This window comes from Cylas formicarius, unplaced genomic scaffold (assembly GCF_029955315.1).
Source record: "Cylas formicarius isolate icCylForm1 unplaced genomic scaffold, icCylForm1.1 PGA_scaffold_12__32_contigs__length_19106922, whole genome shotgun sequence".
In the NCBI taxonomy this organism is placed as follows: Eukaryota; Metazoa; Arthropoda; class Insecta; order Coleoptera; family Brentidae; genus Cylas; species Cylas formicarius.
Genome location: NW_026844225.1, coordinates 16,350,846 through 16,367,091, shown reverse-complemented (window position 1 = coordinate 16,367,091; position 16,246 = coordinate 16,350,846). Strand labels below are relative to the sequence as shown.

General features: G+C 33.9%; 1 protein-coding gene across 1 annotated transcript in view; it reads right to left on the bottom strand.

The window, feature by feature from the left end:
• The window catches only part of LOC132708831 (metabotropic glycine receptor-like), a 115,035-nt gene extending 100,554 nt beyond the window's left edge, over positions 1–14,481 (bottom strand). Inside the window, exon 1 of the mRNA XM_060681446.1 lies at positions 13,494–14,481. Coding sequence (XP_060537429.1) covers positions 13,494–14,442 — 949 coding nt within the window. The 5' untranslated portion in view covers positions 14,443–14,481. The remainder of the gene's footprint in view (positions 1–13,493) is intronic.
• Positions 14,482–16,246: the final 1,765 nt, after the last annotated feature.

Genomic DNA, 16,246 nt, shown 5'->3' with positions numbered 1-16,246 from the left:
ATGTGTTATTACAATAGTAATATATCTGTAATGTTTTATTTTTCAAAAAAACTTGCACAGGCTACTGTAATATTTTTTACAAAACTTCTGGGTTCCTCTTGTGTCGGTTTTTGCTGAGTCGAACTTACTAACGTTGGCTTCTTCAGAGCTGGACTAAAACTGGCTCGCATTTTACTCTGTACCTGCTTATATATCATTTTAGGGCGGCGGAGCTAATAAACAGCGTCTCGGATGACTGATTCCCATATTATTGAGAGGAGAAGACCTGAGTCGTGGTTAAGATTGTTAGATTGTTTCTCGGATTTTTCGTGGGTAGAAGAATTGATTACATGCAAGGATTTTAGTTTTATCGAATAAAATTTTATGTGCAGTTTCGTGGTTGTGTTCCGCAACTGCTGATGAGTTTATTTGTCTTAATCTTAAGGCTCTTGCATGTTCTTTGAGACTAGTTGGTATTTTTCTTCTGGTCTCTCCGCATATTCATGGAATGCTGTAAACTCCTGGCATCTCAAATGCAATTTTGTCTTTAACGGATCGAAGATGTTGAGAGATTTTTGGGCAAGTGGTAAATCTGGTTTTGACGTTACATTTCTTTATAACTTTTGATATGTGGTCAGTGGTGTTTTGAATCTAAGGCAGGACAACAGTGATAAGTGTAGGATTGCTTTCGACCTCATCGCTATTGGAAGGTTGTGGTATAGTGTATTTTGCGATGGAACGCTTAATATCTTTAATGTGGCAATTATTAGAGGTACGATGTTTTAATCCTGAGTTCAGTGACTCGGGCTGAGATAGTTTTACGACTCTGTAAACAAGAAACTTGATTTTTGGGCCGGTTGGCGATGTGACAATGTATTAAGTTATGGGTCCATGTGCCTAGGTTTTCTGTAAACACAATAACCTAATGTTTGGTCTGATTGTCTATTGATAAGAATATCCAAGAATGGGAGGTTATTATTAATTTCTAATTCAATGATAAAACGTGTGTTAGGGTGTATAGAGTTTAAATGTCTACTAGGGATTCTTGACCATGAGGCCAAATAACAAAAGTTTCATCGCCGTAGCGTTTCCATAATTTTGGCTTTAGATGAAAGGTGTCGAGAGCTTTCTTCTCAAAGGCTTCCATAAATATATTCGCGATGACTGGTGACTGGTGATAGTAAAGAACCCATAGCTGTTCCCGACATTTGTTCAAAAATTTGACAGTATATAAGAAAAATCTGTTCCAGATAAGCATTTTTAAATTAAGATGGGAAGGTTTGGTTCCAGATTCTTGGATTTTAATATATCTAAAATGATGTCGACAGTTTCAGAAATAGGAACTTTAGTAAAGAGGGCCCAAAAATCATCGGTTTTAAATTCTCTTGTTTACAGTGCCGTAAAATTATCTCAGCCCGAGTTACTGAACCCAGAATTAAAACACCTTACCTCTCTAATAATTTCCACACTAAAGGTATTAAGCGTTCCATCGCAAAATACACTTCCCCACAACCTTCCAATAGTGAGGCCGAAAGCAATCCTACACTTGGTACTGTGCTCCTTCTTTTCATTTAAAACATCACCGACCACATATCAAAAGTTCTAAAGAAATATAACGGCAAAACCAGATTTACCACTTGTCCAAAAATCTCTCAACATCTTAGATCCGTCAAAGACAACATTCCATTTGAGATAGCAGTAGTTCACAGACCGGGCGATAAATATCACCTAGGCTCAAAGAACATGGAGGAGCAGGTCTTTACCTATCCCCAATATGAGAATCAGTCGTCCGAGATGATGTTTATGCCCCTCATTTAGCTGCGCCCCCCTCAAACAATATGTAAGCAAGCACAGAGCAAAATGCGAGCCAGTTTCAGTCAAGCTCTGAAGAAGCCAACAGGATGATTGGCGAAACGTTAGCAATTTCGACGCAGGAGGAATAAAGAAGTTTTGTAAAAAGTTCTATTTTTCTCTCTATTTTCGTTTTTAAAATTAAAAAAAATAAAAACATTACTTATCCGCCATATATATAGCTCGATATTTCCTTTTGACGCAATGTTTCTCTCACAAGATATCCTTTATTTTAAACAAGGAATCACCCCCGCAAGTTTTTCGCATTTGTTTTCAAGCACCCTGTAGACCCTGTTGCACTGACAAAATGCCAGTTCATTTAATTCATTTATTTATGATCTCATAAGAATGTTTTTCGCGATGGCCCATGTATTTTAGCAAAATAGGTTAATTTCCCAACTCGAAGCTATATCACCGTCTCAGCTTATCGGTGTTCGCTTCTAAAAAAGAATAATGTACAACGATCTACCAAAATAAATTTCTTAAACGGGTGATGATAATGTAACTTCTCTTTGTGTTGCACCCCGAGGTCATCACTTGCATTAACAGCTTAGCGTGAGCTATAAAGCAGAGAAACGTGCTGTTTGGTGTTTTTTTTTTAATGCAGAGTTTTAGGAAATATACGGCTTTTACCCTCGCTCGAGTTGGTCCTATCGTCGATGCACCTTATTGAACGAATGAGTAACAAGAACGGATAAAAATGAAATCGAGTCTATTAAACGGATAAACGACTTTTCTGATATATCTGCTCAACGATCACAGGAAGAGAAGGATATTAGAGACTACACTTAGCGTGCAGAGGAGGTTGACAATATTTACACACTGTTTTAAGTTCTTTAATAATCGAATCTTTTTAAATATACAGGGTGACTGGGTGCATGTTGGAGGACATGTTGCAGTTATTTATTTTCGTTAAGTTAACTCATAACGAGGCTACAAAGCGTGTCTAAATATGCAAAATTTTCAAAATCTCTCTGTATTTCAAAATCCACCTTCTGTTTCGTAAAAGGCTTTATTAATAAGGTACCCCGTAAAACCTTAAAAAATATATCATACCGTACAAGTTTTTAGATTTTGTATTTTTATTGAATTGGTGTGTTTAAAATAATTTTTGATAGAAATTGTCTGCTAATGTGTAATCTAAAATGATAAACACATATACTCCAAAAATATTCTATTTGATTTAAGTTTTAAATTAGTACGACTATAGGGTTCATTTCTAAAAAAACGCAAAAATTAGAATAGCTTATCATACTCTTCACATTCGCATAAGTCATGTTTGGCTGAAATGACTTCGAAAACTTGCACCTGCAAATACAGATACAGCCTGTCCCCTTTTTTATATCCCGGATTTTTAATATAATATATTAACAATTGAACTGGGGTGGCTTTTACTTGATGAAAATCCATTTATTAAAATAAATAAGAACTAAAAGTTCAGATTTTCACGAAATTATATATTATGACATGACAATTGCCTCGACAACACCGTATCTTTATCAAATGTAATATTTACAAACTGACTGCTACTATATATACCGAAAAATTACCATAAAACCTTAATTAATGTTGTTGCGAGAATTTAAGTTTTTTTTTTCCAGAAATTCAACTTCATTTTTAGAAAATGTTGTGTCTGTTAAGTTTGTGAACCTTTTGTAAAATTGACGGTCGGTATACTTCGTAATAACTGGCTTGCTTTCAGCTATTTTTGAATTAGAAATTAATTTGTCTGTTCGAACTTTATAATCAAATGTGTCAAATTCTATGGGATTAAGTCTATGAGACAATTCAGAATGTATTACCTTTACATAAATGCTGTTTGAATCCCGTTTTCTATACTCGTGTCTTCGTTCTTCCTTCATCCATTTCGTCTGGCCTTGGATCTGTTCTTTCTTTGCAGCGGGACTTCTGTTGTTGGTTTTCAATTTTATGTATTTGGGAAAAACCTTATTTTGCAGACATTTGTGGAAAAACCAAATGTTTTGGGAACATATTCGGCAACGTAGAAGCAATTTAAAATACCAAATAGCCAAGGAACCAATTTCAGCTTCTTTCAAAAATTGAACTGAGGTGGACTGAGTGAACTTAAATTCTCGCAACAACATTAATTAAGGTTTTATGGTCATTTTTCGGTATATATAGTAGCAGGTAGTTTGTAAAGATTACATTTGATAAAGACACGGTGTTGTCGAAACAATTGTCATGTAAAAATATCTAATTTTTTTTTTCTTTCAACCCAAAAATTTTTCATCACACAATATTTTTTATTTGCTGCTTTTACGTTTTTATTTCAACTAAGATCTTATATCGATATAAATGTAATTATAAAAGCAAAAATATTAGTTTAGCTTCTCCCTCGGAAAGTTCCTAGATCCCACCTCATGTTTACGACATTCCCAGTTGAACGATAAAAATGTTACCGGTTAATTCCAAACCTTCATTTTCCCCGAAGAGGTAAATTTATGTACGAAAAATAGAACGAGGACGCGGTGTATCGCGAAATAACTAAGAAAAAAACTATATTAAATTTATGATCGTGCTTTCAGAGCAATCTGCTCTGCGTTTGATGCGCTCAAAAAGAAATCTTACAAATATGCCTTTTTTACTCTTCACTCATATCCTTATTCTGCATATCTTTTTTTGGCAAAATCCCATCATCGAGCGTTTTTAGCCAGCGTAAGAAGACCACTCTTCCAGTTGCTTATCGTCGCGTTTACAGGGCAGATGTCCCTGATTATATTGCTGAATTGTAAGGATTTCAAGTTCGCAGCCTTCGAGCTTCATAACAGTGATATTGCGTCCTAATCATCCTCGATCTATATGCAAATGCCTTGCAAACTTTACCCTTCCGCAACATTTACATAAACATTTAATAAAGTTTTTAAGGGACTTTAGAAATGACCAAGCCGGAGTCACTGGAAAAATTGAACAGCAAAAATAACGATTTCAAAATAAAAAACAATTGAGCAGCTATTGACTAGACCTATTCTGCTGAAAATTAACCAAATAATTATTAAATTAAAAAAGGAACTTTCAGGATTAAGTGCAATGGTTAATTTTATCGAAGCTGTTGTCGATAAAATAAGCAATTTCACGAAAAATTTAAGAAAAGTTCGGGTTTTATTTCGCAGACTAACAATAATTTGTTTGTTTCCTCCGCATAAGCAGAAAATTGAAAGGAACCGTGGGTTTTGCAATATTCGTAAATCTATTTCAGATAACGTCAAGAGACTTGTTATTTATGATCCCGGAGAGTATGTCAAATGTGAAGGCCGAACGGCATTTTTGGATGATACTCGTTATTTCAAGATTAACAAAATCCTTTGCCTGTAGTGTAGGTCTTGCTTATCCCTTGACGGGGTAAAGAGTTGGAATGCTTTGTGGAGGGAAATATTTAACTCCGCAGTAGCATAAATATATAAAGAAAATGACGGGGAAATTTTGGGAAACTTCTATTTAATCATCGTATCTCGCTTCATTCAGCTTTTCAGCTCGTCCCGACAAAAACGAAGTTTGAAATTATTATATTTAAACGCGCTACTAACTATAATCCTTATCGCGTTCTTAATTAAATTCAATAACGTTATCTTCGTTATCCATGTCAGCTTAAAGCCCCGACTTTATGTTTTTTAGCACTTTGGGGTGAACTTGTACCGCGCATTGTTAGCTACGATAATTGAACGAATAAGTTGTCACTCATTTTTAGGCAATTAAAGCGTCCTCTGAAATTGGATTAAACCTCGAGACCCTTTGGCTTTTGCCCTTTACTCTTGCTTGCGTGTTATACTCGTACGGTTGGAAAAGTACGTAAGGACGCAATATTGCCAGAGACGGGTGCCTTACAAGATTAATTTTATATTAAAATGGGGACATTTTTAATATAAGAACCTGTAACAAAAAGTTATTAAATATGGTAAGGGTTGTTGTACAAACAAGTACTAAAAATTTATGAGCACTCTAAGATAAAAACTTCCAAAATGAGTACTCTCTCCTATATCATTTGGATTTGGATTGAGTTACACCAGAATCTAGTTTTGTTTGTCGATTATTTTTTTATTGCATTTTCAAGGAAATTAAAGGATTAAACTAGATTCTCGTCGAGGATCAATCGTTTCAGTACCATACCCTACCAAATCTAAAGCTTGCAAAGTTTGAACCGAAATATTTTACCATTGCTGACGATACAGCATTATTTTATAAATGAAGAATTGGAAGCGTATTAGAGAATACAGTAGGCAATGACCCGTCACATTACCAAAACTAGTGGAATATATGTATATCTTAATTAGGCATGAGGTTAAATTTGGAAAATGTTTGGTGTAATAGAAATCATAGACGAAACTTTTACTTACAAATATCAGATTTGTTTTAACCCATATAGCTAGTAGAGAATTTCTACGATGAAAATTGATGCGCCGCATGTGGCATTGATATTTTTGTAGAGAAGGAAATGATTTCCGCGCACGCCTCTATATTTCACCCACAAAACTGAACTTTGCGCCATTTTCTTCCTAAAGAGCGATTTCCGCACACTTAACTCGTTTTCCCCGAACATTTAACGAGATCTAGGCCTATTTTGACAAAATACTGTCTCAAAAATGCTGCATGCAAACTTATTGACGATCTGTCAGCGGCCATGTTGGTTGTTTAATCCCGCAAAGTCAGTTAGTCGGATTGTTAGAATCAAGATTTTAAATCTAGCGTATGCTCATGTTGAATGGACCTTCTCTAATTTTTTATCCTAGTTGTTTGACTATATCTCTAACAGCTGCGTGTTTCAACCTAATGTTTTAGAACCTTTCCGTTTATTTTTCTAATCGGTATAACTAGTTTGATGCGCATGCGATTCTTTTTTCCTTGATCAGTCGGAACGCTTTTGGTTATTGTTTCACTGATTTATTCGTTTCAAATTTTAACCTAGGCGTTATGTTATATGGTCATTTTGAAATTGTTTAGCTATAATTGAAAAATTCAAAATTATTTTCAAATATACATTCATAAATATGTGGGAAATCAAAGTGAGCACTCAATAACTCATTCACCCAATGTAGGGCTGTTATGATCTATACCGAGTGTTTTCGGATTTATGACCTTGGTTTAGTCAAAAATGCTCTGGGTTTAACACTCTATATTTTTGACGTAATTTCCAACAGCTGTAATTTTATTATGCCAATAATTTTATGAAGTAGACTGACAGATATTAATTTTCGTGAAAAAATCAAATGGAACACTCTGTATATTATACTTTTATTAATTACTCCTATTAATGCTCTTTCAATTTTATTAAGCATTCCCTATGCCCAATCTTAATATTTTTTGAAGTATACCACATTTTTACGAGCAAAACTCCAAATTTGTCAAATTATGAGAAAATATCGTAAAAAGCCAAGAAAAATAACAATAAATAGGTGAATTTTTAATTTTGTGATAAAAATGTTTCCTTTCTTTTCATTAATTTAAAAATTCTGTCTTTCCTAAAGCCCAAAATATTATTGAACTATAAATAATGTCTTCAGGTCGCGTCTTTTAGTGCAAATATACGTTGGCCCTGCAAATGTGGGTCTGCCATACAAATGTAAGTTTTCCATGCAAATAAATAAATAAAGTGAAGCTAAATTAAACAGTTCTTTTGTGTTTTGCAGTTTTGTTATTAGTTTCTAAGTGTTTTTTTTTCTGGAGCTATTACCAATATTAATATTGTATTTTTAAAATTGTAGCTAGCGTAAAATATGATTTAAATTGTTTTCCCAAATTTGCGCAGATCATAATTTTATTTTTGTTTTAATTTTAATAAACTATTTCCTGATTACATTTTGTATTAATATGTAAAGAATACTACTCTCGAAAACAATTGTAGTTAATCCGTCTCTGTAGACTTTTTACGTTCAGGTAATATATATTTTGTTCTCAATCTTTTGTGATATTTTCACACAATGTGAAAATTTTCAGTATCTTGTTCGTTAAAATGTGTATACCTCAAAAACTAATAAGTTAACAGAGTTGAAAGACCATTAGGCGAAGTATACGAAGTATAATATACAGGGTGTTTGATTATTTCGCGAAAATTAATATTTTTAATTTGATTCACCCTTTATAGACAAGACAAGGATAGGATAAATGAATGTACAACTTTAAAAAATTGTTGGCATAATAAAATTACAGCTGTCGGAAACGGCCCAAATATCAGGTATTAAACACAAGTCGTTTTTGATGGAAAAATGTCCATAAATCCGAAAACACTCAGTAATGGTCTACAATCGTACATTGAGTGACTGAGTATAAAATAGTATATTTGAAAATAATTTCAAATTGTTTCTTTTAGTCTCATCTATAACTTTTATCTTTAACATTTTTTTTCTAAAACAAATAATAAACGAGATATATTACTTTGACATGGACATGGAAGAATTTATGATTATAAATGCTGAAACATCATATTTTCTCATTCTATCAACATCTGTTGCTGCTCTAATTGCAAGCTTTGCTAGCTCCAATACTGTAACGAAAAAAGAACGTAAATGGACATAACTTACTTGGAACGTCAATAGAAATGTTTGAGACTCTTGTATATATTTGCGCGTGCTGAACGGTTCAGTATCGGGTGGAACAAACTTTTCACGTTTTGAGAATCATTGAATAACTCAAACCAATTATTCCTATAATTTTCAGATTTTGGAAGATGGTAAACTTCCAACATACTTTTTCTATAGCACATGAAAACAGCGTTGAATTCCAAAATACCACTACTGACAATTTTGTCTAATTTTGACGTAATAAATAATACTGAAAAGGTACATCACGAATTGAAGTTATTGATATTTTAAAATTCACTACCACGAGGCAAGATAATTCGTACTTCGATGGCTTGTAAAAATACCTAGATATAGATAATTTCTGTAGATACTGATAGGGTAGTATATTAGTTATAAATATTGCAGTAAAGCACGCACATTTTATTATTACATTATTTTACGTTATTTTTGGAATAAATCGACCATAAAAATGATCGTGCGTGGAGAATGAAATTTTATTAGCGTTCTTAGATTTTCCAGTGGCCTCTCGCATGCTTGCTAAGCAAATATTTAATCGATCTATATACTTCTACTTCTCGGTTTTCAGCTTGTTTAATTCCGGTGGCTTTGATTCTGTCGCCTTTTTAAATATTTTACCGGCACTCTCAAAAGAAATGAATTATAAATGCGTCCGTCTAGTTCTCCCTCAATTTTAAAAGCTTTTGCTCTTTGCTGTTGATTAATTATAAGACGTAACTCGAGACCAATTTGTTGTTTATGCCCATCGGAATCTGTAAAAACATCCTATATGTATACAGGTTTTTTTCGCCGTTCAACGTCGTTAATCAAAGTTAATCGCCCTATTTCCTACCATCGGCCCTTGACACTCGGACTGGAAATTGTTTTCGTCGCATTGATTGGATTTAAATAGGAGATCACCCGATCACGCCGTATATCTATATATATATTTAACGATCGTAATTCGCAAAGTTGCTGAAAAATCTTAAAATAGACTAAAATCTTTCCATAAAATTCGAGCGCTTTAATTCTTCAGAAGTAACACGTCAACGACGAGAAGCTCTCAACTTTCTCGAACTCTTTCAGTCGCTACTCGTTTTCGTCATCTTCATAATTCACGTTGAAAAAACGTTCTTCAAAAGGATTTCGGTGCTCTTGCGGGCGGGACGGGTGATTTTACAGTACTCACTATCTGCGGAAGCCGCTTTGCAAATTTAAACAATAAAAATTTACAAAAAGCAAGCGGCACGTTTGTATTAATTTAAAAGACAAATTTTTTATGGAAAGCGGATTAAATATTTCTAATGTCCGTTTTATAAAATAAAAGTTAGTTTGTATAAAAATTTGACCGTTAGAAGAAAAATATATACCAGACAAGCAATTAAGGTGAGAAGGTGTGGTTCCAGATTCTCGGAGTTTTATATATGTGAAATGATGGTGAGAGATTCATTCATTTATTGAAATAGAAACTAATAACAACCTCCAATTCTTAGATATTCTTATCAATAAAAAATCAGACCTAACATTAGGTGATTGATACCTGAATGTATTGTCACATGACCATCCGGCCCAAAAATCATCGGTTATCAACTCTCTTGTTTACAGAGCCGTGAAACTATCTCAGCCCGAGTCATTGAACCAAGAATTAAAACACCTTACCTCTGCTCTCCTCTCTAATAATTTCCACATTAAAGATATTAAGCGTTCCATCACTACACACTATACACTTCACCGCAATAGCAATGAAACCGAAAGCAATCCTACACTTGCCACTGTTGTCCTTCCTTATATTCAAAACCTCACTGACCACATATTAAAAGTTCTAAAGAAATAAACGTCAAAACCAGATTTAGCACTTGTCCAAAAATCTCTCGATATCTTCGATCCGTCAATGACAAAATTCCATTTGAGATGCCAGCAGTTTACAGCATTGCATGCATATGCGGCAAAGAACACATTTGAGAGACCGGACGAAAAATATCAACTAGACTCAAAGAACACGGAAGAGCCTTAAGGCTAAGACAAATAAACTCATCAGCTGTTGCCGAAAACAATCGCCAAACCGGACAAAAAATTATATTCGATAAAACTACCAACGAAAATTCCGATAATCTATAGAAATCTATAAGCAACCTAACAATCTTTGCCGGGACCTGCTAGCAATATGGGAATCAATCATCCGAGACGGTGTTTAGGCCCTCAAACAATATAAAAGCAGGTACAGAGTAAAACGCAAATGAAGAAGCCAACAGGATTGGCGATACGTTAGCTAGTTCGAGTCAACAAAAACAATATCTTTATTTCGTTTACACAGCACAACTTTTACATTTAAGAGGTTCGTCATAAAAATAGCATTAAATTTCATCGAAAGGAAATCGTAAAATGAATGTACAATAAGTAAGAGTAAAAAGCAAACCAAACAAATATTCTCCTAAAGTACTTTTTGCAAACTATAGACGCATTCTTTACTTAGAACTTTGTGCTTGAGTAAAATGTTTGCTTAGTTTGTTTTTTGCTTTTAAATGACAATAAAATCATCGTGGAATATGGATGGATATTCTCATTTTTTTAATAGTTATTTTTGTTTATATAAATATAATGGAACAAGTTTAGTTGCGAATACGTACAAGTGGCATAGACTCGCAGCCTGTGAAGATGCCAGATGAAATTCTGATGCAAAAAAAAAGGGACTTTTAATACTTGTAACTGGCCCCGCATACCAGCAACTAACTATAGGCGAATTCTAGCAAATAGTGTGAAGTTAACTGCGATAAATCGGAGCCTGTGTACGGTCAACCACTGGTCGACCCGGTTGGTTTACGTTTGCTTTAAAGCTCAATCAATCGACTTGAAAAATGAGTGAAAACTTAATACGCCACAGGAACCGAAAACCTAAGTGCAATTACAAACAATAGATTTCAACTATTTTAGTATGATTTTATTGATTATTTTTTATCGATTTAGTTCTGATAACATGATAAATAAATGAAAAAACAGTAAAATACCTACAAGTTAATAACCAAAATTATTATTGCAATTAACTACATAATAAGACATTTCAAAAATTTTGTTTAAAATTATGTCCATCTGCTCGAACACAACTATCAAAAACTTTTAACAGATGAGCTTGGGTCACTTTTAGGAGAGTCCTTCTTGTGATGGCGGCACACGCTGCACTAATTTTGTTAATGAGATCAGCCATATCTTCGATAGGTTCTTCATAGATAACGTTTTTTAGGTAGCCCCAAAGAAAATAATCTGGTGGTGTAATGTCCGGGTGAAAAGAGTTTCTATGTAGAATTCTCCACGAAGAACTTATGGTAACAACGGTATTTTCTTTTATCTCTGATAGGGATATCTTGGGGTTATTATCAACCTGCTGAATTACAGCAGCAGTATTTTCATCATTTGTAGCCGTCCTGTTCCTATCTCTTTTAGGTTTTATGAAGCTGCCATATTCTCTTAAGTTTTTACATAAACTTGAAAAGGTTTTTGCATCGGGGACTCCTCTATGCGGATAACGCCGTGCGTAAACTCTTTTTGCTTCTCTACAATTGCATCTGCATTCTCCAAGCACCAGTAACATGTCTACTTTTTCCTCATTGCTAAATTGCACCATTTTCACATAATAATTCTTAGTTTTTTTTAAACCGAACAAATTTGGATATTTCTTGTGACAAAATGTGACAATTTTTTGATACACCAATAACAACATACGTTTGTAATTGCACTTAAAACAACTGCGATAACAATGGTTGCCATAGTAACTAACATTCATAGCATACTTGTAAAAATAAGCGTTAATCACATTTTTTATTTATCAAGAAATGTTTACTTTAAATCGGTATAACTTAGAAACGGGTAAAGTAAATAAGTTTGAGTAAATAACAAAAAAGTTTTTAAATAATATGTACTTTTGTATGCGCGTGTTTCCAGAGTCTCTGCAATCGAATAATTTTTCGACGCGTCGCGACGCCCAGCTCTTTGCAGGCGTCGAAAAACCCTGTATATATATATATATATATATATATATATATATATATATATATATATATATATATATATATATATATATATATACGGGAATAAAACTTCATAAGATTACTAAGGAGTTGGAACATTAGCGGTAAATTATTTAATTACATTTAATTAAATTTAAAGCGACATAATACAGGTTATAAATACGCAATTAAAATTTTAAATCTGTAAATTCTCGTTTTAAATTTGATTTGGGATTCAAACTTCATAAGATTACTAGGGGTTTGAACATTAGCAATATATATATATATATATATATATATATATATATATATATATATATATATATATATATATATATATATATATATATATATATATATATATATATATATATATATATATATATATGTATATATATATATAAATATATATAATTAAATATAAAGCAACATAATTTAATTTACGTGAAGGGATGCGGGAATAAAACTTCATAAGATTACTAAGGAGTTGGAACCTTAGCGGTAAATTATTTAATTAGATTTAATTACATTTAAAGCGACATAATACAGGTTATAAATACGCAATTAAAATTTTAAATCTGTAAATTCTCGTTTTAAATTTGATGCGGGAGTCAAACTTCATAAGATTACTAAGCGGTTTGAAAATTAGCGGTATTTGTATATTTAATATAGTTGAGTATGAAGCAACATAATTTAATTATTGGTAACAGGTCAAGAGTATGCAATTAAAAATTTAAATCTACGAGTTCTCCTTTCAAATCTGATGGTAACGTGAAGGGATGCGGGAATAAAACTTCATAAGCTTACTAATGAGTTTGAATATTAGCGGTAAATTATTTAATTAAATATAAAGCGTCATGATACTTTGGGATTTGAACGTTAGCGGTATATACATTTAATATAATTAAATATAGAGCATGATAATACAGGTCAATTCTCGCTTTAAATTTGATAAATGCGTGAAATGATGTGGGATTCAAACTTCATAATATTTTCATAATATTTAAAATAATAAAGTATAAAGCAACATAATTTAATTATTGTAAACAGGTTAAGAGTATGCAATTAAAAAGTTAAATCTACGAGTTCTCCATTTAAACAAATGTAATTTATAAACAGGCGACCGACTTACCTTTAGTAATCTGATCGTAATTGTTGATGACCTTTTCGGCGTTTTTCCTAGCGATGTAAAACCATTCAGAAGAATTGCTCAGGTACTTATATTCTACCGCCAAGTCTTTAACGTTGATGGGCCCTTCCGGCAATCTGTAGGCGTACGGGCAAAATAGCAAATAGTCTTTATATTCGTGTTTGTCATAGCAATTTCCAGCTGCGAAAATGACGTCATCGAATTCAACCATCGAAGATACCGACGCGTACAACAAATGTTCTGAAGCTACTACTTCAGGTTCGGCGTATTTCCAAATGCGAGTCAGCATATTCGCCTTGTTGACGGCTACGTCCGCTTGAATTCTGAATCGTTCTTGAGCATAACGATCAACCACCCCTTCGCCTAAGCTTAAATTGGTTCCTGCCGTGCAATTATCCCCCAACAAATGTTGAGATTCGACAATTCTGAGGAAATGGGTTACGATGTCAACGTTGCCGTGAGGAATTATGACGCTCTCTTGGAAATTTCTTCTTTTGACTTCTTCCATGTAAGTGTCGGAGACGGTCTTGTTAACGTCCGAAACGTCGCGTTGCCCGTCCGGTTCCGTTTGATTTATCGCCGAACTGTCCAAGACGCCTAGTGAATTATCGTTCATGTATAAGTAGGACGATGTGATCGCGTACGTGTGAGTGGTGGTGAAGTTTACGTCCACATTTTCACCGTGAGCTTTGGTGATGGTCGCGTTGTCACCAAATATTCCCGTCTCCATAAACGCACGCTTGTCTAAATTCAAATTGTCCTTAAACCTGTGCGCCCTGCTGCCGTTACGTCGAAGTCTAATTAATCTCGACCTCTTGTGTCTGATCTCCAACTCTTCGTGAATAAATTCAGCGCATACGTAGTTGACCAACAGAAATATAAAAGCCAGTTTCATGATTGACCTCGTGTCGGCATATGGGTGGCGGTTCATGTTGCAGAAAAGTGAGAAAATTTTAAAAAAATTGTCGGTAGAAAGTTTCGTTCGTATTCGAAGTTTTACAGGCTACGGTGGGGTGCGATCGTTACAGCCTGCCGCCGACGCGTACGCGAGTTTTGCACTGAAAGACGAGGGTGAGTCGCGACAGCGAAAACCCCAAAATACAAGAACGGGGGATGTCCAGCCGCGCAACCTGCAAAGAGATTTTGCGGCGGCGCAAACGCCGGTTTATTTGCTTTTTGTTTTTCCGCTTTTTCATTTTAATTAAATAATTATTAATTATTAATGCCGTCGATATTTTGACTAGTGTAAACAGGGAAATTAGATCCCGCCGGGTAATAACGCTAACATAGAACTAACTACTGTTTTTACGGTAGTGTGTTAAACATTTCGCCCACTTTCTGCTTATAAGCTTCGCAATATACAGATTTTTGTCGACTAACTTTTAAATACAGCTCATTATATTATACCATATTTTATCTGTATCTTGAAACCACTGGAAAATGTAACACTGTAAATTTCCATTCGTTCGTTCTTAAATAGTGTAAAAAGACCCATACGTTTTTATGATTTTAGTTAATATAATTAGATTTGTTTTTAGATTATAGGGAAAACATATGTTCTCAAGACTACGTGGACTTCATTTAGTGACGCTGCTTTAGCTTACTTTTTGCGTAGTGAAGCTGCTTAGCAGAAACTACGCAAAAAGTTCAATCGATGGAAATGGGTGTAAACGCATTGCAACTTTTTTGGTATTATCTAAAAATTCAAAAGCGCAGATTCCAGACTTTTTTTTTTGAATCATCGATTTTCCAAGGAGCAAAAATCTTCAGGAGCTGTTCTTTTTGCGGCGCAACAAGGAAGACAGAGAGACTTGCTAACGCAGAGAGGTCGACCATTTTTTCACTCTGTTGCTTGAAATTATTACCGAAAATGACTTGCTTGGGGGCAAATTTTTAACGTCGACGAGAGAGGCAATCAGAGTAACAATAAACCCGTAAGAATAGTGGCTTCGAAAGGCGTTTATTTTACTCTCAACTTTGCTTACCCCTCCGTACATTCGGAAAGTTCCTAAATTCCTTACTACATTAGTAAAAGATAACAACATGCTTTAGAATTGACATCCATGTAAAAAGGCAAGTTTTTTTACAAAAGATCTTCCAAAGAAATACAAATAAAATGTTTAAAAAGTTTTTTTAACTACCTATAAGGGTTAAAACGCGACATCGCATCGCATTATTTCACTGCTTTACCCTATATGCTATGCTATGTGCTTTCGTCGATCGCGTAGACACAAGGAATTTTATGCGCTCAGTAGCAAAAGGGATTGTTAAAATATATCAATGAGTAGGTTAATCAAGTGGCAATAAATAAAATTATATATAAGAAAACCATGAATAGTTACCGTAAGACATGCAATTTGTAATTTATAATGATAATATGTTATTATCTTCATAGTCAACTGACCAAAAAAAAAAAACGTGTAAGGTTTTAGCCCATTAAATTCCGTAGTCTTATTTCTATTCTTGGAGTAAAAGTAATAATCGAATTACAATGTACCTGTTACAACTTTAATAAAATGAACACATAACAGCGAACAAAAAGATCTGATGACTTCCTATATAATAGGAAAGCCTGAAATGTTAGTGCCCACATCCACAAGTTGTTAAACACAAAATTTGGTTATTCTAAACAGCTGAATTAATTTTCTTTTGGAAAATTGAAAAGGATTCTTGTAGTGCTAATCTCCTCGAGAGCGTCCTCAAAATCGACATTGATCATATTATGCCAGTTAAAG